This window comes from Callithrix jacchus, chromosome 2, assembly GCF_049354715.1.
Source record: "Callithrix jacchus isolate 240 chromosome 2, calJac240_pri, whole genome shotgun sequence".
Lineage (NCBI taxonomy): Eukaryota > Metazoa > Chordata > Mammalia > Primates > Cebidae > Callithrix > Callithrix jacchus.
Genome location: NC_133503.1, coordinates 113,451,679 through 113,476,339, shown reverse-complemented (window position 1 = coordinate 113,476,339; position 24,661 = coordinate 113,451,679). Strand labels below are relative to the sequence as shown.

Sequence of the window (24,661 nt, the reverse complement as noted above, 5' to 3'; positions counted from 1 at the left end):
TTGCCTAGCACTATTGTGAATTTACTTATTTTAAAACATGTCTTTGATATTTTAGGGAATTTCAGACTAGAAAAGAGTTTGAAGAATGTGCTAAGTCTAATCCATCTTGATTCAATCTTGGAACTTTTTTAAATATTTTATATTCAGGAGCGGTTCATCTTGTTGATTCTGGCCTATCTTTGCAGGCTATTTGAGAACTGAATATTCCGTGGCTTAGCCTTAGTTGTCCTTCCCAGCTTTAACTATGGCTTGGATGTCTGGAAGCCACTGATGTCAGTTTGACCAGAACTCCCCACTGGGCAATAGGCAAGGTTGTCCTATTTTCACAAGAAGTAATGACCACAAGAGTAGGAAGGAGCCCTCTAAATCCTTATTGAAGGACACTGTCTCTATTCCTAAGCCCCTATTTTACTCTAACAACTGTAATCTACTATAATCTAATTTGTATTTCATTTTCTCGATTGGCATTACTCTTTGGAAGGTTAATATAGATCTCACATTCATCTCAGTCAATGGAAACATCTCACTGGACATCTGCACTGTGGCTGACCCCTGTTGACTGCATCCTCAGTCTCAAGATGTCATGTCTCTTAGTTTCCATAAATTCCTTCTTCTGGTTCTGTGTCTCTTTCTGGACAATCTTTGGGCTTTGTAGAGAAATTTTTTCTCCTTTTATTTCCCGCCCCCCAAAAAAAACCTGTTCCTAAGACCTGTTCCTTAATCATCTTCTCATGCTACACTTCCTTACTTGGCAGCGGTCCTTGTAGCTGTGGCTTCAGCTTAGAAATGTAGAAGTTCAACCCACATCTCTTACTTGAGCTTCAGGTCCTACTTTTTTGGGGGGGAGGTGGAAGGGGAGAGGGCAATTGCTCTTCCCTGTTTCGCTTCTAGGTACTTCATACTGACTTCATCCTCACCTTTCATATACCCACTCCACCTTCTCCTGTGTTCCCCACCCTGTGGCCAAAGCCAGGGCTGACTACTGGAAAAGGTGAAGGTGAAGAGACTTCATTAGGCATGAAAATATCATCTAACGAAGTCCCTTCACCTTTACCTCCTGAACCTACTGTGTGTGCAGCTTGGCACTCATTACTGTCAGCCTCTTGGCCATTTAAATCATCTAAATCCAAACAAAGCATCTTCATGCTGTGACCTGAGACATCTTTCTGTACATTTGAATATATCACTCTTCTGCTCAGAAACCTTCAAGGGTTCTGATTTTATGTAGAATAAAACCTGTACTGCTTTGCAAAGTATGAAGATCTCTTAGGATTCGATGTGAGTGCCAACCTGTCTTCTCCCACCATTCCTTGCCACACACATTGACACTTATGCCTCCCTAGTTCTGAAAATGCTGTGGTTTCCTATGCTAAGAATGCCATTCCCTTTTCCCATTGGCCAAGACATTATCAACTGAATGCCTCAGTTCACATTTATATTCCCTGTGAATCCTTCTTTGGCTTCCCCTAGGCAGCATAGGTTTGCAGGTCTGTTTATTAAATTATACCCTTCCCTCACCCAATGAAGGATTTGAAACTGTGTATGACAGATACACTCGGTTACAGGATACAATAAATGAGTGAGTTAATATGTTTAAAGGGAGCATAAATGTAAAAATACAAAGAGTATCAGATATGAAGTTAGTCTTAAAAGTTATGTGACATTAAGTTCTGTAGACTTACACTACAAAAAAATAACCTGAAAATGTGCCTTTGGGCTTTTTAGTTGACAAACTAAGAGAGAAACTTGATTGCTTATGAGTTTGATAGTATCCATAAGCAAGAAACAAAACTTCTTTGCTAGTTAATGAAAACTGAGGAATACTTTACTCAATTAAAAGGATATTTATAAAGGAGATTGGCAAATTTAGAAGTTCCTTTTAGTTTGTCTTCATTCATAGATTATGGTACAACTTTGTTTACTACATCCAAGAAAACTTATAATGCTACCATTTTACAAAAAGATTTACTCTATTTTAACCCAATGAACTTGGCAAAGTTCATTGACAAATTAATGGCTACTTCTTACCTGAAAGTTGCCAAAACAGCTTCCCCCTGGGAGGGTCACGTAACTCACAAAGGGAGGGCCAGGAGCTGGCAGTGACTCATAGACCACCATGCCTTCACTTGGGAATGCGGCTCTCTGCTGCTGCTTGCTTTCCCAAAATTCCTGTAACATTGATACAACATTCACTAGAAAAGACAAGAAACACAGTCAGTTATTAAGGATGGATATACTCTGGTGCAAACCTAAAATTTTATTTATTTGCAAGCTGGATTCTGTAGCATGACAGTTCCAGTTTAAGCAGAGGTATGTGGGTAGCAGGAGTGCTTTCCGCTGTGAAAGAATGTGCTTTATTTAAATATATTTAAAGAATGTTAAAATATATAAATTAAACCTATGATTTACAAATGCAAATGTGTTTATTTCTTAATGAGTAAGACTCAAGAAGTGGTTTTGGTACCCTAATTAAAACAATATAACAGTATTTCAAATTTACTCTATAAATTAATTTTTAATATAAAAATTTTTAAATCTCATTCTGCTTTGAACATTTGTCTTAATAAACTTTATCCAGAGCTGTGATTATGGTCCTCTGTCTCATTTCTCATAGATTCTTAAGCCTGCAAAGATTTAAGAAAGAAAGTCAGAAACTCTTTTATTCTCCTTTCACCACAATCTGAATGAGAATGAAAGGCAATTGTGGAATAAGCAGGAGGCTGGAAAAATCCATGAGTGAAACTAATAACATGAAGACCTTGTTAAGAACAAGGTCTGTTCAAGTATTTCAGAAAACATAGTAATGGCTAGAGCCATATGTTTTAGATTAAATGACCTGTGATAGCCTGCAGAAGTTCCAGATCGAATTAGTTGGTTTGTTTATCCTGTACTGCCAATTAAATTGCAAAAATTAACAAGGATAATAGAATTGTAGAGTCAAAAGTGACCTTATAGGTCATGTAGGCAAAGCTCTGCCTAATGCAGGAATTCCTTGCCTGCATTGCTGACAACTGCCCATCTGGCCTGTACCTGGACATGTGGAAGGACCTAGTACTTGCCACATCCTGAGGTAGCCTGTCTCAACCGCGGATGGTTCTGCGAAAAGGTCCTTTTTGAAGTGAACTGAAATCTGTTTTCCTGAAAGGTTCATGCAGAGGGTCTACTTCTCATTTCTGAGGCCTCAAAGTTTCTTTCATTATCCACAGAAGAGCCCACCACTGTTTGAAAGCAGTATAGGACATCTGGAGGTTTGCTTGCCTGGCATTCACTTCCCTTCTTGTGGAAATAGCACCCAAGTTTTCCTCAAAGAATTGTAGTCTCTAAGGGTGCAAGGAAAACCTCGGTGCTAGTTCTTGTGGAAATATTTCTTGTGGAAATAGCACTGAGGTTTTCCTTGAAGAATTGTAGTCTCTAGCGGTGAAGGTGGAAATCTGGCCATGGCCAAACCATTTAGAGACAATGAGTATGTTGAAAATGTTGGAAGTTTCCTTTTTTCAGTAGGATTTCTGGAGCAGTAGGAGGTAAGCATGGCAAAGCTCGAGCAAGAAGAAAATTTGACTGAGAAGCAAGTCAGCCCAGAGAAGGGTTGAGTACAGAGATGGAGATAGGCTAAGTTCTGATGACATAGTTTGAGCTCCTGGTTCCAGATATGCCCATAATCCAGGATCCTTGATTGGGCTTTAAGTTATCTAAACCAACCCATCTACTTTTTCCTTAAGCCATTTTAAATGGCATCTCTCACTTGCATATGAAAAGTGCACTAAACAACTTGTTTTCTCAAGTTCTAGATTAAATAGTTTTTGTTCTTTCAAACATGCTTTGTGTAACATGGCATCTATGCCTTTTGCCATTATCCTTAATATATTCTTGGATCTGTTTTCAATTTCTGGACATTGACATTTTTCAGAGAGTCTGGAGTGTCACAGACTTTGACCTGGAAGCAAAATCATTGTATAGCCACTTTCTAAGCTGTTTACCAGAGCACTGGGTTTCTGCTTCATGGTGTATCATTCAGGCAAATTCTGGCAACTCCTGAGGAACTGGTTGCCTGGGTGTATTTAGAAACTGCATTGTGTAGTATTTTAAGAAGTGATTTGGGAAAGAAATTGAGAAAATGTTAGAGTAGTAGGGGATACTTGAATTAATCAATAAAATACATATTGAATGGTCAAGTTGAGAACTGGTCATTACAGAGCTTTTTAATGTATTTGCAAATATTTGAAATAACATTTTCTACCAGTTGATGTAACTCAAAATAGAATTAGAACTCTTATTTTCTAAACTAGTTTTCTGTCCCTCACTCTCCTGCTTTTCTTCCCACCCCTGAGGAAACAAATATCTATGAGCTAGCTGACCTGAGGCTCTACTTGCATTTGACCTCCAGAATTCAGCAGGGCTGTCCTGAAGACTGAAGACTGAAACTAATGACAGCAGCCTGCTGCTCTTCTTGTCAACATGGACTATTAGCCTCCTACTTTGTCAGTTCGTTGTTGAAGGGTGTTTAGCTGAGAACTGGAATAGGAAGTTGAGGACCCTTGATGATCTAGGTAAAATGCATGATAATCTACGGAAAACGAACATAAGAATTTTGGCATATAAAGCTCTTGGGATTAAAGAGTTTGAAGGTATGCACTAAGTCAGATTTCTGGGTGAATAAAAGTTGAAGTTTTCAAATTTTTCATTCTGTAATTTTGGAAGATTTCTCTGATGATCTCACAGATGTCATCACCCCTAAAGAGTGCGGCACATATAACAGACACACCATCCATTTTTCTATCTCTATCCTTGTCGACTTGAAAACCAGACAAATGAAGTGCAGAGGGAAGATGGCCAGCTTGCCGTTTGGAATTCCAAAGATATACCAAAGATTGATATATCAGAAAATGCTTTATTTATGAAACACATGCTCCTTTATTTTTGGGGAATAGCATCAACAAGGTTTGTGGACAATTTCAAAGAAAAAATGATCAGAGGGTCAAGAGCTGTTGAAGAAAGTCACCTCAGTTTGAGAATAGGTGTCAATCAATACATAGTTAACCTCTAGGTGCAGCTGCACCTTCAGTGCCCAGCCAATGATCTTGCCTTCCAGGTTACGGAATAAACTTGAGCTACCAAGTGTGCAATATCCATCTTTATGTCTAGGGACTCATCCACACAAATGCCCAGCTCCACCTTATTTCCTACAGTCTCAAATGAATTTGTGCTGTTTTTCCTGGAAATTGTTCTCTTAGTCACTCTTATGGCCTATTTTCAAAAGTTTCCTCCTTATTCATTCTTTCCCGGCAGCCAAAAGTGTGCTCAAAACAACAAATAGATGAACAAATGAATGAATTAATCAATTAAATGAAACACTCAACCTTGGAATTATTTCTGGCTTCTAGTTATTAAAATGCTTCCAATATAGCCAAACTGCTAGAAAGAATATTCCACATTGACCATCGCTGCTTCCTTATGTTTCATTTATTTTTAACCCACCACAATTAACATATATTATTCCACTGAAACTCCTACAAATAGTACTAATTCCTGGTTTTTAGTCCTTATTTACTTGACTTCTTAGCTGTATTTAACAAAGCTGATCACTTTCTTCTAGAAACCTCATCTTCCTGAGCTTTTCCTCCTCAGTCTGCGTCTCTTCCTGATCATTTCTCCTTGGTTAAGGATTTCTCTTCCTCTGCTCACTCCTCATGTTGGCTGCTTGGAAATCTTGTCTCCTTTTGCTTCTCTTCCAGCTTGATGTTCTTGATGACAGAACCTATCTCCATGACTCTATCTACCATAATACACACAGACAGCTCCCAAACTATTATCCTGCATCTCCAATTTTATTATAAGACACTGCTATTTGGAGGTTGCAAAATCTCAACATATTTTCAAACTCAACTCATTTCTTTTTCATAAACTCTTTTCTTCCTCCTGAATTACCTTTCTCCTGAGTTACAAAAAAAAAGCGATGTTATCTACCTAGTTACCTAAATCAAAAACTTGGTGTAAACTTTAAACTTCATTTCCTCTTTCAATATCTAATAAAAGCCCCAGTTTTGTTAGTCTCCCATCAGCATCACTTTCTTTCAGTCTATACTGCCATTACTGAATTGGTTTGTGCTTTCTGTATCTCATTCTCATTAAGCATACCGCATACCCTCCTGACTCCAACCAGCCTCCCATCCAACCTATACTTCCACTGTTTTCAGGGTAATATCACTGAATCTCATCTTCAAATCCTTCTGTGGGTCCATTATTAACTGTGGAATAAATAATGCCTTGGCAAGGCATAGAAGACCCTATGTCTCACTATTCTCTCTTGTCCTAAACTCCTCTCCCCAGTTCACCCTTTAGTTTCCTCACACCCTATGCTTCTCATGTTACTCAAAAGCCAGTACTTCCATTCATTCTCCTGGAATGCCCTTCTTTCTACTGTCTGTTGTCTTCTTGAATAGCGCCTACTCATTTTTCAAGACTAAGCCCTTGCTAATGAAAGTGCACCCTCTACCCCCAAGAAACATCGTGAATAGCACTTGGGAACTTGCTAAAAATACAGGATCTCAGGCTCTACCCTAGGCCTTCTGAACTCTAATCTACTTCTTAACAAGATTTTCAAAAAACCTGATGCATGTTAAAACTTGAGAAGCCTTGCTGTAGGAAGAAGCGACCATTCCTATCCTCTTCCTTATGTACCTATTATATGCATTTTCCCATTTCATCCTTACAGCACCCCCTTGAAATAGGTATTATCATGTACAACCTACAAAGGAAAAGAAAAGGAAGTTGAAGGTTTAATCACACAGCTACCAAGTCTTGGACCTATGATTTTTAACCTAGTTTTGCCTCTATAGTCCATGTTCTTGGTTTATCCTGAGATACTCCATAATGTAATAAAACTTATTTTCATGCCGTCTATCTCTAATATAGACAATGCTCATTGGAGAAAGAATTATATCGTTTTCCCCAAAATGCCTGGAACATAGTAGGAATTTAATAAATGTCAGTGAAGTATTTGAATGTTATCAAAAGTATAGAAGATGGGCTGCAGTTGTGAGGCTGTGGGTAATGTAGGCATGGGCACCTTTCCCATGAATTACTTCATTTACCTTTTTCCATGGGCCATTTTTCTGACAGTTGTTCTTGACAAAGTCAAATGAAGGAAAAGGCCTTATTTGTCCTTTTTCAAACAAGTCATATGACATGTTTCCAGCTTGAAACTGTAGTCTATGTGCACGTAAACAGACATCCTTATCATCAGTCTTCAACCAACTGCTCTGGTTTAAGCATTTTACCCACAGACTGGCTCAGAAGGGGCTGTGACTGAGCCTCCCATTCCATCCTTTCTTTCAAAGAACAAAGGAAGGACCTCAAGAGAAATAAGGACCTCAAGAGAAATAAGAGGTAATGACAGAGATTGCGGAGAGGCTTGGAGTTTCGCCAGTAGAGGGACATGAGCCTTCGGTCAGGACCAGGTCGCTGCCAGATGGTGCCTTCCACCTCAGGGTCAGGAAGCTATGTGGAAAATTCATGGCCTCTGGCTTTGCTTTATTTCTCTGAAAGTTTAGTCAAGTTCTTTTTGAAAAGTTTCTACTCTTTCCCAATGGACACTAAAGGGAAGGGGCTTTATCCAGAAGCCAGGACAAGATAAATCAGTCATACCATGAATCTGGACACTGGACGCAGAAGCTGTGACTCCTAAGCTGGAGCCCTGGAGAAAGCAGAGAGGCTGATGCTGAATTAAAGATGAGCTGAGCAGCACTTCTGGTTCTGCCTTTAACTTTCACAAATCATCTTTTGGGTTTGCTTTTGTCAAGGTAACTGATGTTTAGCTGATAAAGTTACAAAAAAGAAGCCGAATGTTGGCCGGGTGCTGTGACTCCTTCCTGTAATCCTAGCACTTTGGGAGGCTGAGGTGGGCGGATCACAAGGTCAGGAGTTCGAGTCCAGCCTGACCAACATGATGAAACCCTGTTTTTACTAAAAATACAAAAATTAGCTGGGCGTGGTTGTACATGTCTGTAGTTCCAACTACTCAGGAGGCTGAGGCAGGAGAATTGATTGAACCTGGGAGGTGGAAGTTGCCATAAGCCAAGATCATGCCACTGCACTCCACGCTGGGCAGCAGAGCAAGACTCCGTCTCAAAGAAAAAAAAAGATGCAGAATATCAAATGGCTGAGGCAAAGGGTGTAAGAGGTAGAAGTAGAGAGAAGTGTTAGGGGGAATATTAATAATGCCATGAAATGTAGTTCCTTTTTTTGTGAGTTCTATCAGCTTAGAACTGCTGAGAGTGAAGCAAGCAATATACCTCTGAAGTGACTTCGCAGATAAGCTTCTTAATTCATTCTATGGCACCTAATTGCTTTCTCTAACACTGTGATAGGCCCCTATAGGAGTTTTAAATATTTTGTGTATCAATAACAAGAAAATGTGCTATGTAGTTTATAGACATTAGTGTGGCTACTTTCTTCTTCAATGCATTTTGAAATTTGAACACAATGGAGTTTTCAGAATAGTATTAGATCCCCAAGCAAGTCTCTCACAAGCGAGGTTTTCATTTTTCCCTTCCTGAAGCTTCCTTTTATTTTTTTATTACAAAGGTCAGCATTGAGGCCTTCGAAGTTAACTGATAAAGACATCCAGCAACATGGAACACCTTGGTTATCTACCCTTGACCGTCTTCAGCAGAAATTCCCGATTGGCTTCAGCCTGGACAGTCTCATTATACCTCCCTGAACACATGCTGCCTATTTGTTATCTGAACTTTGGTACAAGTTCTCCTTCCTATTTTAAATGTTGTATCCCTCCCCTCCCTTCCTTCTATCCAGTTTACTCTCACACTTCAGGAGAAACAACACCTCCTCCATGGTGCCTTGCTCACTGGCTCCCACCCACATGCATCTCCTTTCCTGAACTCTTATTCCATGAGTGGCCCTGTGTCTTAGCACTTAATCTCCTATAAACAATGCTAATAAAATGGATGTGGTGCTCCTGGCTAAATGTATCAAGTCAGACTTGGCTGTACTTCCTTCTGGCCAGAGGAATGAAACGCCTTGTGGAAACAATTCGTCTTATAGAGTACAATTTTCTGTTATTTAACTCACAGCAGACTGGGATTCTAGAGGGCAGCAACTCTGGCTCATTGTTCTCTGTAGCCTCCCTGATACCCAGCATAGGCTGGATACTCATCTAAAAGCAGTCATTGAATTAATTTGGAATCTAAGAAACCTTGGCATAGTCTATACAGTATTAGTGCAATTGAATGAACATGTAGAAAACAAGTGGAGTCACTGTGAGTGCGGTCAGGACTTATTCTGGAATAGGAGGTTCCATGGATGAATCACCATGGTGTTCACACAACATGGGTGTGTTGGTGGCCACCGTGTCTCAGCTGGAGATGGCGAAGTGGATACAGAGAGATGAAGCCTGGTCGGGTATAGAAATGTGGTTGCTAGCTGCCTACTCACTTGGGCTGTACCTTCACAAGAACTAGTGTTTAGGAAAGTCCTGAACAGCGATAATAAGTCTGTTTGTCTTGGATGCCAACACTAATTGATTTATGTTGACTGCCTGAAGCACTCTGTTGAAAAGAATTGAAAAATACCACATGGGATCAGTGGAACAGAACACCATACTTAACATGCAATGTGGCATTGGCATGTCTGTATGCTGACCCTGACCTTGATGCTATGAAGTAATAGAAAGATCCAAGACAGGTTTCTGCCCACAGAGATTTACAGTCTGACTGGAGAAATAATATATTCATCATATAATTAGTGAACAAAATATGGGAGTGCTAGATTGTGGAACAGAGATAATATTATAGTCACATGTAAAATGTAAAATTTATGACAGAATAATTAAATAAAAGCAAAGGGAAGAGTAGATGAATGTGGGCTGAAAAGGTCAGGAAAAATTTGTGTAGCTAAAGGCCTAAGCTGAGCCCTTCTCAGAGGATTGACGTTTAGGGAGAGGTCGGGGAAGGGGGAGAAACTGCACTCTTGAAGGATTGAGGATGCCATTTGACAAAAGGGGTAAGAGAAATAATGATACTCCCACTGAAGAACCGTATTAAGGGAGCAATATGAAAGCATGCCAGTAGGAAGGGATATGATTTGACAAGAGACGGGGGAGAGGACTTAGCTTCCTTTAATAATGGGATATGAACCCCATCGCCCTGGTGCTCCAGCTTTTTCCAAGCTGGACTTAGCTTCTTTTAATAATGGGATACGAACCCCATTGCCCTGGTGCTCCAGCTTTTTCCAAGCTTTTCCCTTCTCTCTCCCAGGAGAGAAAGATAGGAATGGAGTCCCTTGTCCTTTGCCCTTGCTGAAGGTACTGTGCTGGCTCCATCAGTGAAGAGGTAGAGCCAGGACGAAGGGCATGGATCCCCAGAGAGAATGTGTGGTTGCTTTTGTGCAGCTGGGTAAGCCCAAGGTAGAGCATTTCTCTGAGAGGGGCTGGGCAGAAAAATCCACTAGAAGTGGGCAGGAGATGAGTAAACAAAAGAATGTTCCTTCTGTAGCCTGGGAGGATTTGAAGCCTCTTCAGAGAAGGACATCAGTAACTGGACACCCAGAGGGCTTTATACTCAACATTCAGGGCTTATCATGCATATATATAAATAATTGTATTTTTATTTTTACAGATGGGACACAATGCGGATGCCAATTAGAATAGATGATATATGTTTTCATAGAGAAAGTTTGAGATGTAGAGAGTTTAAATGCTCCATGGATTACAGGATTATGTTTTAGAAAAGTCCTTAAATACAGGCATTAGTTCATTACACAATAAAATATGCACTGAATCTTGTTTCTCCACTTTTCTTCAACAGGCAGGGGTTTCCTTAGTAGTTAAAAGCCTGTTCTTTGAAGCCAGACCGCCTGGGTTTGAATCTTGTTTCTATCACTTCAAGATGTCCAACCACTCCATGCCTCAGTTCCTCATCTGTGGAACGTAGTGTCTACATCACAGGGTTGCTGTAAGGCTTAAAATGGAAAATGCTCAGAAAAGAACTTCACACAGAGTAAGTACTAGAGTGTTAGCTATTATTTGTCACTGGAAAAGGTAAAGGAAGAAAAGAAAAGGCATGAATATGTTTTCATATTGCATCTTTGAAACTAACTCTTTCTGGATTGAAAATTAAGTCATTAAATAGTCTAAAAATTGTCTGCAACCTGAAGATCCTCTAATTGAACACATTGTACTATTTATTTCCAAGATACATGTAGAGTTCAGGGATAGAAAAAAGAAAGATTTTTTGATAACATTCACTGGTAAAATCGGAACTCCCTCATAGCCGGAAAATAAATGGATAAAATGCTATATGTCTCAAAATTTGAAAATGTGGGATTTTGGGTTCCAATTTTTCACTTTCCAATGGATGATAAAGGCAATAGACCTGCTCCTAGCAAAAACTACCATGAGGAGCTAATTTTATTTTAAATTAATTTTCATAACAGTGTATGCTTCAGCAAAGTAGAAACAATATAGTTTATTGCTCAGTCCAATTACCCAATATGACAAAAGTCCTGCATAGAAGACAGTCATTTGTCTACAAAAAAGGATCTTAAAAATCCATTATAAATTTGATAGAAAAAAAGAACAAAAATTTTTAAGACTTACATGAGGAAAAATTCTAGCCGGGTAGAATTTCCCTTTTTAGAAAAGATTAAAGACAAATTGGAAAGGCTGTCATTTAAGGATAAATCATTAAGAGTCTTTCAAGATGATTACCCTATTTCTTATCTTTTTTTTCTTGTTTTTTTTTGGGGGGAATGCATTTTCGCTTTTGTTGCCCAGGCTGGTGTATAATGGCGCTTTCTCAGTTCACTGTAGCCTCCGCCTCCTGGGTTGAAGCAATTCTTCTGCCTCAGCTTCCTGAATAGCTAGGATTACAGGTGCCTGCCACCACGCCCAGCTAATTTTTGTATTTTTTGTAGAGATGGGGTTTCACCATGTTGGCCAGGCTGGTCTTGAACCCCTGTCCTCAGGTGATCCACCTGCCTCGGCCTCCCAAAGTGCTGGGGTTATAGGTGAGAGCCACATGCCCTGCTGCCATATTTCTAAATTGATTCTCTGCCTCTAAATAGATGGATTTATGTAAGTAATATTTTAATACAACCTTTATTTAAATTATCCCTAGCAGGCGATATTTTAAAATAAAGTGAATTTGTATTTTAGCAATTCAATCATGTACAACTTGTTTTTTTACCAATGTGATTTCCTAGTTTTGTTGAGGAGCAACAGGAAAAGGAATCCCAAATAATTTGAGGAGCAAATTCAAGGTATGATGCTGATTTACCATTCATCAAAATGAGTTGAAAAATGGGATGCCTTTGGGTCTTGTGCTAGACTTAACTGAACTCCAGGACACTCACAAACAGAATTGCTGTCTAGTTGTTTATAACCATACTCAGCCTTTGCCAAGTTTTGGCCAGCTAAGGGAATCTTGTGGACACACCGGGTACAACATGTAGGAATCTTGGGCCCCTTTTTCTTCTGTGTAGACACTCTTTCAAAGGTAGCTGCAGCACACAGCAGGACTGAGACAGCCTGGAGTCTTGCTTTGTTCCCAGCAGAGGGACTTTCTTTTGGTAATGCTCCCAAGCCAAGAGCTTAACTCCTTCAGCAGCTGGAAAGCTGGTAGTGTTTCTTCTTTTGTTTGCTTTTTTTTTCTTATTTCATTCCCACCCTCTACCCCAAACATTTTTCTGAGGAAATTATGATCCTTCAGGTATTTTACAAAGCTAACCTCTTTGGAGACTCTGCAAAACATGCAAAAGGGATATCATTCTTTTTGTTTTAATTTTCCCCTTTAGAATTTAAAACTGCTGAACTGTAAAACCTTTTAGGGGAAAATTTAAATAACACTTATCTTATGTATATTTGCAAGCACAGGGTAATTTTTTAAGCAGGAAGGGGAAAAACTAATGAAAGTGCAAGAGAGAATCACAAAGACAAACTAAAGTAAAAAGTTATTAAGTATACCTTAATAACTTAAGCAGCATGCCTGATTTCACATAAATGTGGTTTATATGTACACATTGAGTCAGATGATGTCATCCAATCTCAAAAGCTGCATAAAATAGAAGCCTGATGTACCCTATTTATCCAATCAGAAACTACATATCTTTCCCACATTCTGCTGGGCAATGACATTGCATTGTATTTAAAAGAGACTTCAGGCCAGCAGGAGGTGGTTCACGCCTGTAATCCCAGCATTTCGTGAGGTTGAGGTGGATAGCTCACCTGAGGTCAGGAGTTTGAGACTATCCTGGCCAACATGGTGAAACCCTGTCTCTACTAAAAATACAAAAATTAGCTGAGTGTGGTGGCAGGTGCCTGTGATCCCAGCTACTTGGGAGGCTGAGGCACAAGAATCGCTTGAACCCAGAAGGCAGAGGTTGCAGTGAGCCAAGATCATGCCACTGCACTCCAGTCTGGGTGACAGAGGGAGTGAGACTTTTTGTCTCAAAAAAAAAAAAAAAAAAAAAAAGAGAGAGAGAGAAAGAGACTTTAGAGGACCAATGATTTTAGACAACTAATAAAGGATCAGTCACTCTGGCTGCTTTGCTGATCAAGTCTTCTTAGTCAAAATGGTCAAATATGTGCAAATATGGCTTTGTTTCATGCATCTTCCTTCCCTCGAAACAGTCATTATAATAATGCTCAAGATCCTGCCACAGCTATCTAACCAGCGTCTATGTACAAAGCACAATGTTTGGCTCTGAAAAGGATGGTGCATGCATGGCTTTGGTGACTCACATTGGAGTGTAGATCTAGTGGATGAATGTAAGGATGGGCGATTTAAGCCACTGTGCCAACATGGCAGATGGAATGATTCTGAGAGTGTGTGATAGCGCCAATCCAAGGCAGAGCTCCAGCCAAGTGGCTGTGTTTGTCTTTAGAGCCCCGTCTGCCTTCATGCTCTCTTCTGTATCATCTGGCTATCAACTTAACCCTGCATGTAATTAGCCTGTGATAATGGAGTCGGAGGATAAATGGCTTAAAAGGGTCTCGGCACAGTTTATTTCATCATAAAGGAGAAGACTTGATGATGGGGAGAATCTTCCCCTCTTTGTGTGAGGAAGAAAAATCAACCAATTGGCAATCCAAAAATGTCTGATTGTGCGCCTGCTAGGTGTGTGTCCCTGTGGGAGGTACCTCAGAATTATAAAAAAGTACAAGGTACAGCTCTGACCTCCTGGAACTTACAACTTAGGTGTGGACAAATATACCCCAGTGAAGAAGCCATAATACTTGGTACAAAGCCACATGAGAGAAATGTAAACTAACTAGTACAGCCCATAAGTGCCAAAGGAGTGGTGACTAAATGATGGTTTCTCACAGCTGCTTAATGGGATGAGATCAAAATAGGGATCAACTGATTGTCATTACAGGAGGAAAAAAAAGCAAAGCCATAATTCAAACATTTCATGGGCACCAGAGGAAAATAACTATAAAGAACCATAGGGAGAGTAACAGTTGTCTATTTTGTCAATATACATCTTTCAATAGGATTCTTTTTTTTTCTTTTTCTTTTAAAATAGGAATGTTTTAACTAACTTGACAGACTAAGCTTATATGGGCATTTGAACATGGAGGAAAAGAAGTGAGAGCCTTTGGAGTTAAAATGTCAATATGAAATGTATTACAAAAAGAAGATTCTTTTATGAAAGGCTTCTAAAGTTGCCTTACATTTCTTAAATCAATCTGTAGCACATAATCAGTAAAACCGTGTCATTTAAACAGAAGATCGTAAGTTAGAAACTCACCCTTATGCATCTGTATCCTATTATGGGCTGTAACTTAACACATGACTTTCAGAAGTTGTTAAAATTGAGTTCAGACTAACAAATCTTAACTGTTAAAAACAACAAGCACCACCACCAGAAACCTCTGGTGAGAAGGGAGAGCAGTCAGTGAAGAGGTCCCAGGTTTGATCTCGCAGAAGAGGTGTCTATCATACTTTATTTTGATCTGTTAAATCTTGCTCATTTATGAGAAATAAATGTACTAGGACAGATATGGCCACTAAGTGATCAAGAAGCTACCTACTTTTTCCATTTTGAAAACCTGTCTTCTGGGGTTGAGACTTTTATACATTTGACTTTAAACTCTGTCAAATGTATATTTACTGACAAAAGAAAAAGAACCAGCTCTTATGCCATTGATAGCTGAACTAAAATGTACATTTTTCCCTTAGTATAGATTCAAATAAAAATAGTTGGGTCCTATAATAAATAAAGTACAATTAGCATTTGAATAGGCTTTAGTCAAACAGATACCCATAGTTTAGATGCCAAATTAGCAGAATTCAAATTACTGTAATTAAGAGGCACTCATTATTTTTAAATAAGCTAGCAAGCATGATAGGGTTTATTTTTGTTTGGCTGGGTTTTTGTGTTTTTAAACTATTTTTTTTCAGGGGTGGTGGAATGCAATGCAATATGTATAGGGATTTTATTGCAGAAGAATCTTCAGCCTTTACATCCTACTCCATTCCTTTCAGGGAAATGTGGAAACTAAATTTATCATCAAATTTATTGATTTCATATAACTATACTAAAAAGCATGGGGTAAAGTACTTGGCTCCTGAGGATTCTTGCTTTCGCGTGCTGCATATAATTAGATTCATGATTACTAAGATGCTTTTAATAGCCCCGTAGCCTGCTCCAGTTTTTCCAAAGGGTAAAAAATATACTCTTTGAAGTAAAGTACTCACCTATCTGATATAAATAAAACCTTTCATGCAGAAAAAATGTTCTCCCAAATGGAAGAGTTAATGCACCTCAAATATGTGAGAAATTTGCTTCCAATTTTCAATGCTTAGTAAAGGATCCATCTTACTGTTTCATTATAAAATTTGAGAAAAATATCAGTGACATCTTACATGTCACTTTATAAGTCAGTGCTAGAAACCAACTCATTCTCATGGCTACAGTGACAATTAAGATAGCTTTTAAACAATCTTTTTGAGAAAGTTTGTCTTGATTTTGGCCTTCAGTCAGTGAAAGTGGTTTCTCTGACATTCGCAAATCTTACATCTTGCCTGAGTTGGCAAATGGTTTCTTGCTAAGAAAAAGCTGCAGTTCTTCTAACTTAGGTATCAGGAAGTGTACCTCCAACCGATGTCAACATAAACTTTTCCCCAATGCAACATAAGGCCATAAACTTCCAGATTTAGGATCACTGTTAACTCCAATGGCTCCCTATTGCCTGCACGTCAGCATGACCCAACCTGCTTCCTCAGTCTGTCTCTGCCTCCCCCAGCACATGGTTCTTGTGTTGCCCAATTTGTCTTTGAAAAAGCTGTTCTATCTCATCAAAAATTATCTTCTTCTCTCTACTTCCTTCTCACACTTATATTCAAATGTGATTATTTAATGGGCTCCCTCTATGCCCCCAGAGGAGTTCCTTTTTCTCCCCTCTTTCCCTAACAGATACAAGACGAGCATCCCAAATCCAAAAACCTGAAATCCAAAATGTTACAAAATCCAGAACATTTAATTACTGACATGACTCCAAGGAAGTGTTCATTGAAGCATTTTAGAGTTCAGATTTTCAGATTTGGGATGCTAAGGTATATATAAGGCAAACATTCCAGAATTCAAAAATAATCTGAAATCTACAACACTTCTGGTCCCAAGCATTTCTGATAAAGGCATACTCAACCTGTACAACCTATTACAAAAGTAATGACATGATAACTAGCACTTCTGAGAGGCAACGTCTTGTAGTGTTTCAAGATGAGGAGTTGGAAGACAGAATTTGATTCCTGGACCTATCATATACTAGCCATGTGACCTTAGATGAGTCATTTTTTGTTTTTGTTTTGCTTTGCTTTGTTTTTTTTTTGTTTAAGGCTGGAGTGCAATGGCACAATCTTGCCTCACCACAACTGCCACCTCCCAGGTTTAAGCAATTCTCCTGCCTCAGCCTTCTGAGTAGCTGGGATTACAGGCATGCACCACCATGCCTGACTAATTTTGTATTTTTAGTAGAGATGGGGTTTCTCCATGTTGGTCAGGCTGGTCTTGAACTCCCAACCTCAGGTGATTGGGCAAGTCATTTTAACCTCTGTGTGCCTCAGTTCCCTTACCTCCTACAACATAGTACCTACATTACTAGTTTACTGTGAAGAATAAATGTTTCTAGTACAGCGCCTATCACATGATGAGGACTTGACATCTTAGCCTTACTATTAAATGGTTGAAGGAGAAGCCAAAAGATGGCCAATAAATGTATTGTATTCTTGTAATATGAAGAGTTAACACTCAGATTAGGATCTGAAAGCACAGCTGTCTTGAAGTCACATGGCAATTTCTTTTGAGAAGGCACACAAGGAATTGTCAAACGATGGCAAACAAATAGTAGGCTCACACACTTCTTCAAAAGAGTGGACAGTGGCTGCTTTTAGGATAACTCAGCTTTGGTTGTGATGCGCGACACATGAAAAGAAATTAGATATTGCACAAAGCCAAGAATGGAAGGCAATATGAAGACAAGCTATACTTTGTATGCGGAGATTCTGCCTGGTAGTACGGAGACTTCCAGCGCTACTTGTTTTAAAAGAGACCTTTATGCAGGTGAGAACAGTCCAGTGTCAGCTTAGGTGAACAAACTTCAAACTGGGAGTCCACCCTATTTAAAAACTTTCCATTATTTTTCATATAAAATGTGAAATAGGGAAAAGAAAAAAAATGTTATGGAATTTATTTCCTTCCAGGAGAGAAAATTTAAAAATTCACAACTATGCCCAGATGAATGCCTTGTATAAAATAAAATGACAGGTTTAATGTATTGCAAAATGCCATTTGAAGAGCTTCCTTGTCTGAGAAAGCATTTGAATTTTATTTCTTTAAATGAACGTAACTATTCCCATGTGCATCTGTTTCAGACCAGAAAACTCTCTGGGTGCTTTTTCTAACCAACTTGAGAGAAAATTCAGTTACTATTGCTTGTTTTTAAGCAAATCAAAAGCCAACTGAGGGCAATAAATGAATTGCATGATCATTTACACTCCCTGCATTATGTGTGACCAAAGAGTGAAGAGAGAAAAAAACTGTTTGCATTCATGGAAGGGAAATTTAGAAAAAATTTAAGTGGGGTGTGTGTGTGTGTGTGTGTGTGTGCGTGTGTGTGCGCGTGTGCTCTTTTGTTCAGCTGGGCTGGGTTTTAAAAATTATTGGATCATATTTCATCTTGTAGGAAAGTAAGGTAGCAATTTTTCTTAAGGAATTGGCAGTGATGTGCTCAAGTGCTCAGCTCTTTCCTTCTGGCAGAAAGAGCTTGGAGCCAGTTAGAGTGAAGGAGGAGCCAGGAGTGACTAGGAGGGGAGGGGACTGCTCAGAACCTGCCATTTAAGGCTGGTGGCAGCTTTTTACAGGCTGCCAGTAGGAGTGTGGTGGCAGCAACTTATGGCTATGCCAAAGAAAATGGGTCCACATGCCAAATTCTGGCGTGTGCATCACCTATAGCTTGCCAGGACAATGGCATAGACTCCAGACAGACTTTTGGTGTTCTGTCCCAGAAAGTAAGCCCATTCCCACTTATTCATTCTATGAGATTGGTAAGTGGTTGGCTGTGTTAATGTTAGGAAAACTCCTGGTACAGAAGTGTGCCATTTGGCTTACTGTCAGTTAGTCATTTTTCAGATTAGAAAAGAAGGAAGAGAATCGGCAGTTTAATATTCACATCTTCTAAGCCATGGAAGCAGCTGCAGAGTAGCAGTCCATTCTAGGGTAAACAGGCGATGCTCTCTGGTCAAATTTAGGTTCTATGTTAATGAATGAAATATATAAAAGAGGATACTTATTTGTTCTCCCATGTAAAATAAGTCCTGCAAAGTCCTGGATGACAGAACTTAATGCATTTTTGTAATCCTTTCTCTAGTCTATCTTCTCTTCTAAACTGTAAACAAGCGCTGTAATTTAGTTCAGCTGGAAAGTGAGCCATACAATTTCAGATTTGAACTTACTAAGTTTTCAATGAGCCAGTGACAAATTTCGTCCCTACTTTTTTTTAAAACTGCTTCCACTATTTAAACCCTAAGCATAAGATCCCTGGTTCTATACAATTTATCCAAAGCGTGGGCAGCCCAAGAGCCCTTTTATCCCTCACTAGTGAATTCAGTTCTATTGTACAAGAGAGACATTCTTTCCTTCCCTTTTAGCTTAAAAAACATAACAAACCTGAATAGACTCCAGGCTAGAGCAGTGGAGAGAGTGACTTTTATTAGATCTAACATAGCTATTGGCAAATGCTTAAAGACAACATTTAAAAAGAGAGAGAGAAAGAAAAGGCTTTCACTTTATGCCTTAAAGGACAGATTGGTTACAATTTAACATCTAAGAGGAAAAATTTATAGAATTAAATGGCCTAACATTCCTCTTTCTTCAGCATACATATGAGAAATCTAAGCTAAGAGGACATCTGGAAAGGAACATTATTCAGCAATCAGAAAGCAAAAATTCAAACCATTGATGTTTTGATGGAGGCAAACATAACTAGATTCACAAAGAGGAAAGCTGCAACCTATTGAAGTTTAAAAAAAAATTCCATATGCATTTTACCTTTTGGGCAGTTCCATAGCAAAGTTCTATTTCAGAAGCCCTTTGTAATGTGAAACCCACTGTAGATAAGATACAACATGAAGACAGTCTGTTTTGCAGCAGCAGGAAATCAAATTGGTTCCAGAAACAAAGTTATATGACAAATGGCTTAATAGTATTGCTAGAATTGGAAATCTTGATTGAATTATTTTTAAATCATTAAAAAGATTTTGGAATAACTTTGCCATGCTGTATAAATTGGTGGTGGTGGGGTGGGTCCCCACAGGGAGTGTTGCTGAGGTTGGGAGGCAACTCATTTTATTGGCCTTTTAACTAAAGCATTATAATCGGTCATCAAAATTTAAAAGCTCAGGGCTGATTTATTGTTAATTCTGGTTTGCAACAAAAACAGACAAACACTATCCTTGAATTAATAGAACTAATATGTATGTATAGTGGAGTATTAAGCAGGTTAACAAATACTGATATATTTTAGTATTTTTCCAGTTATTTTTAGGTTTAATCTCAGTACCACTCAGCCTTGCTTTACTTAAAAGGCATCAGAAAAAGTTCATTCAGTCTTAGCGGGTCTTGGATTGTAGAAGAGACTTTTAAATAGTTAGCAAGATGTATCACTGACAAAATAACCCAGCGCCTAATGCCTGTAGGTGAAATGAAATTCTTCTGACTGAAGTCAGGAACAAGTTAAAATATCACTTAGAACACAGCATACGACTACAGAGATTTAGGAGAAATCGTCCTTAAATAGGATGTGACTAGACGTTTAGGACTATTTTCTAAAAAGTCAAAAAAACGTTTTCCCCTTCAGTACTTACAGTCTTTGAAGACTAGAGCCGGATCTCTGTGAGGCAAGACTTGGGCAATGATGTGTCTCAGAGATTCCAAGGTTCTGTCCATCTTGGGTCTGCCTGTGTGAGCCTCCTGTACAGAGTGTCCTCATGCCTGAATTCTTGCAGTCCTGGGCTGAATTTCTGCAGCTCATTGATGCACTGGATTACCAAAGAATCCCTTTTAACATCTGCCAATCAGACATTTCCCAGAATCTAAAGACCCCTCAGGGGGCCCTCTTCCCAGGCTCACTTATCTTTGTTGTATGCTGAGCTAATTAGCTCGAAAGGCTGGCTGACAGGCGGGTTCCCATTGCTTCCTTCTGTTAAACACACCCACCTACAGGCTAGTTGGGGAAGCTCGCTAAATTATGAAAATGGCTTTCTTCTCCAACTGGATTTTGTCTGAATGCGGTGCAGCTTTCTGACTAGGGTATTTATTCTGGCCCTCCATCTTCAATTGTGCTGCCCCCAGGAACTGGAATCAGGAAGGTGATTTCTCCAGAAAGTTTCCTGAATGACAAAGGAACTTCCAGCTCAGAACTGCCAGCTATATGTTCACAGTATTATTTGTATAAATCTAAATTTTTAGTATAATTCTTCTTTGGTAAAGGAGTGCTACAAAGATTATGGGACTGGGTACGGTTTTTCATGCCTGTAATTCCAGCATTTTGGGAGGTTGAGGCGGGCAGATTGCTTGAGTTTAGGAATTCGAGACCAGCCTGGGCAATGTGGCGAAACATCATCTCTACAAAAAATACAAAAATTAGCAGGGTGTGGTGGTGCAAGCTTGTGGTCCCAGTTACTTGGGAGGGTAAGGTAGGAGGATGGCTTGAGCCTGAAAGTTTGAGGCTACAGTGAACCCAGATTGTGCCGCTGCACTCCAGCCTGGGTGACAAAGGGAGACCCTGTCTCAATTTTAAAAAAATCTCTTAATAACTGTCTTTAAAAAGATACATGTATTTGCTTGTCCTGCTTCTTTCTTTTATTTTTCTTTTTAATGGAGTCTCATACCGTCATCCAGGCTAGAGTGCGGTGGTGTGATAACTAACTGCAGCCTTGACTCAAGCGAGGGACTTGAGTCCTGGGCTCAGGCAATCTTCCCATCTCAGCCCCCCAAGTAGTTGGGAGGCACATGCCAACATGCTTGGCTAATTTTTAAACTTTATGTAGAGATGGGGTCTCACTATGTTGCCCAGGCTGGTCTCGAACTCTTGGGCTTAAGCAATCATCCCACCTTGGGCTCCCAAAGTGCTGGATTACAGACATGAGCCACTGTACCCTGCCCTGAAATTTTTAATAATTATTAAAGGAAAGGAAGTGAATTGCATCAGAATTAATTAAAGTCAACCTTGGGAATGATTAACTTTGAAGGGTAAACAGGGAAACAGATGTTCCCAGGCAAGCCCTAAGACAGTCCGTCAGGTTTTACTTGCCCATGGCCAACAGAAATGACTATAATTTGGGGAGTTGGGGGATGGGGGGAGGGGAGCAACAAACCTTGGCTTCCAGAAGAAAGGCTCCTGAATTCAAATACAAGGCATAATTTAGTCCCTGGTTATATCTTTTTTTTTGAGACAGAATCTCACTTTGCCATGTAGGCTGGAGTGCAATGGCATGACATGATCTGGGCTCACTACAGCCTTGACCTCTCACTCTCAAACAATCCTTCCACCTCAGCCTTTCTAGTAGCTGGGACCACAGGCCCATGCCACCACACCTGGCTAATATGTGTATTTTTAGTAGAGAGGGGGTTTCACCATGTTGCCCAGGGTAGTCTCAAACTCCTGGCTTCAAGTGATCTGCCGTCTTGGCCTCCCAAAGTGCTGAGATTATAGGTGTGAGCCACCATGCCTGGCCTTTAAAGATCTTAAGAAAACAGAAGTAGTTCTTTTTCTACCTATTCAGGATCTATACTACCCATAACACTTTGTTAAATAATCTTTCCATAGGAGATATAAATATAAGTCACGGGATTCCTTTTCCATAATAAGGATTTATACCAGATATAAAATAACTAATTTTAGTGGCTGCAACCTATGTTACTTGTTGAAGGGGTGTGGAGGATTTTTAAACTCTTATTTAAAATATTTTTCCAGGGTAGCCACAGAGATTGCTTTCCAATGTTTCTTCCAATTTTCAGATTCCACAATTAGGTTATTTTATGATGAACTGAAAGTAGACCTTTAAAGACTGTATAAAAATGAAATACTTTCCATGTGATCAGCTTCTTCAGCTAGTTTGTAGAAGAGCAGGCTTTGTAAAAAGAAATAGATGGAACAGAACTAGAATAGTAATAATTCCTATTATACTGACTGTATTGGTTTGTTTTATTGCCGCTAATAAAGACATACCCAAGACTGGGTAATTTACAAAGGAAAGAGGTTTAATTAACTCACAATTCAGCATGGCCGGGGAGGCCTCAGGAAACTTACAATCATGGTGGAAGGGGAAGCAAACACATCCTTCTTACATGGCAGCAGGAAGGAGAAGTGCCAAGCAAAGGGGGAAAAGCCCCTTTTAAAACCATCAGATCTCATGAGAACTTACTCATCATCATGAGAACAGCATGGGGGTAATCACCCCCATGATTTAATTATCTCCCATCAGTTCCCTTACACTACATGTGGGGATCATGGGAACTCAATTCAAGATGAGATTTGGTTCCATATGTGGTGGCTCACACCTGCAATTCCAGCACTTTGGGGGGCCGAAGCAGGTGGATCACCTAAGATCAGGAGTTCGAGACCAGCCTGGCCAACATGGTGAAACCCCATTTCTACTAAAAATAAAAAAAAGGATCTGGATGTAGTGGTGCATTCCTGTAATCCCAGTTACTCAGGAGGCTGAAGCAGGAGGATCACTTGAACCTGGGAGTCAGAGGTTGCAGTGAGCCAACAACATGCCACTGCACTCCAGCTGGGGCAACAGAGTGAGATTCTGTCTCAAAAAAAAAAAAAGGATGGGATTTTGGTGGGGACACAGCCAAACCTTATCACTGACTATCACTTAGCAAATGCTCAGACGGAGTATATGCCATACAGAACATAGGTACAGTGTTGCCCCAGAGTGCAAATACATTGTATAAGATAGGAACTTGAAAGAAGAAGCACTTCATGTTAAGATACTTTTTAAAAATAGGGTTCCAAAGTGCACTTTACATGAGCTGTACCAAATAGGAAATTATCAATGTTCTTGCTGTCTAGGAGTTTATAATCTAAAACAAAAATTAGATGATTTGTGGACAAAAAAGCTATTATCCATTTATTGGACACAAAGTATAAAGTGCTTTCAGTGTGATACTGAATTGGAAACCAAGATATTTAATATCACCACTAGAGAACCAAGAAAAATAATATGGACTTCTCAAAGAAGTAAGCCTGATAATATTAAAAAGAAAAAAATTAGAAATGTTTGGATTTCAGTCAATAAGTAGGCATTTCTATATGTTTAAATATTATTCCAGCAGTATTTAAAAATATTTTGGTTGCCTTGTGGTGAAAGGAACACTGAATATGGGATCATCAAGACCTAGAGTTTCATGTTCATTGTCTATGTAACCTTACAGAAGCCACTCATCTTTGGGCTCAGAGTTCTTATCTATAAAATTAAGGGATAAGCAGGATGCTCTCTTTCAGTTCTAACATATCTTTTTCTATGTCTATATTACAAATGAGCACAAATATTTTTACAGCTTTTTAGCCTTCTGTAAGTGCATATATTTGTTTCTTAAGGCTGAAATGGTCTTCAAACAAATCACTTCTCTTCCTATAATCTGATTGTTATCCATTTATCAGGATGAGAGACACAAATCAATATAAGGAATTCAAAGATGCTCACTGCTAATACTAATTACAGTGAAAGGGAAGAATTTGTTAAGAAAACTAATCTTATGGCCAGGCGTATTGGCTTATGCCTGTAATCCCAGCACTTTGTGAACCCAATGAGGGTGGATCACCTGAGGTCAGGAGTTTGAGATCAGCCTGGCCAACATAGTGAAACCCCATCTCTACTAAAACACAAAAATTAGATGGGCATGGTGGTGCATGTAATTCCAGCTACTCAGGAGGCTGAGGCAGGAAAATCGCTTAAACTTGGGAGGCGGAGGTTGCAGTGAGCTGAGATGGTGCCACTGTACTCCAGCCTGGGTGACAAGAGTGAGACTCTGTCTAAATAATCATCATCATCATCATCATCATCATCATCTTCAATTTCCATAAGGTTTTTCTTAAAAAAGCAAACTATGAGCATCTTACTGGAGAGCTCCAAAA

The 24,661-nt window shown here is 39.3% G+C and overlaps 1 protein-coding gene across 1 annotated transcript in view; it reads right to left on the bottom strand.

The window, feature by feature from the left end:
- Positions 1 to 20,661, bottom strand: part of LIX1 (limb and CNS expressed 1) — a 51,259-nt gene extending 30,598 nt beyond the window's left edge. Inside the window, exons 1-2 of the mRNA XM_002744751.6 lie at positions 20,379 to 20,661; positions 2,029 to 2,192 (exon numbers count right to left, since the gene is read on the bottom strand). Coding sequence (XP_002744797.1) covers positions 2,029 to 2,192; positions 20,379 to 20,460 — 246 coding nt within the window. The 5' untranslated portion in view covers positions 20,461 to 20,661. The remainder of the gene's footprint in view (positions 1 to 2,028; positions 2,193 to 20,378) is intronic.
- Between the last annotated feature and the right edge of the window lie 4,000 nt (positions 20,662 to 24,661).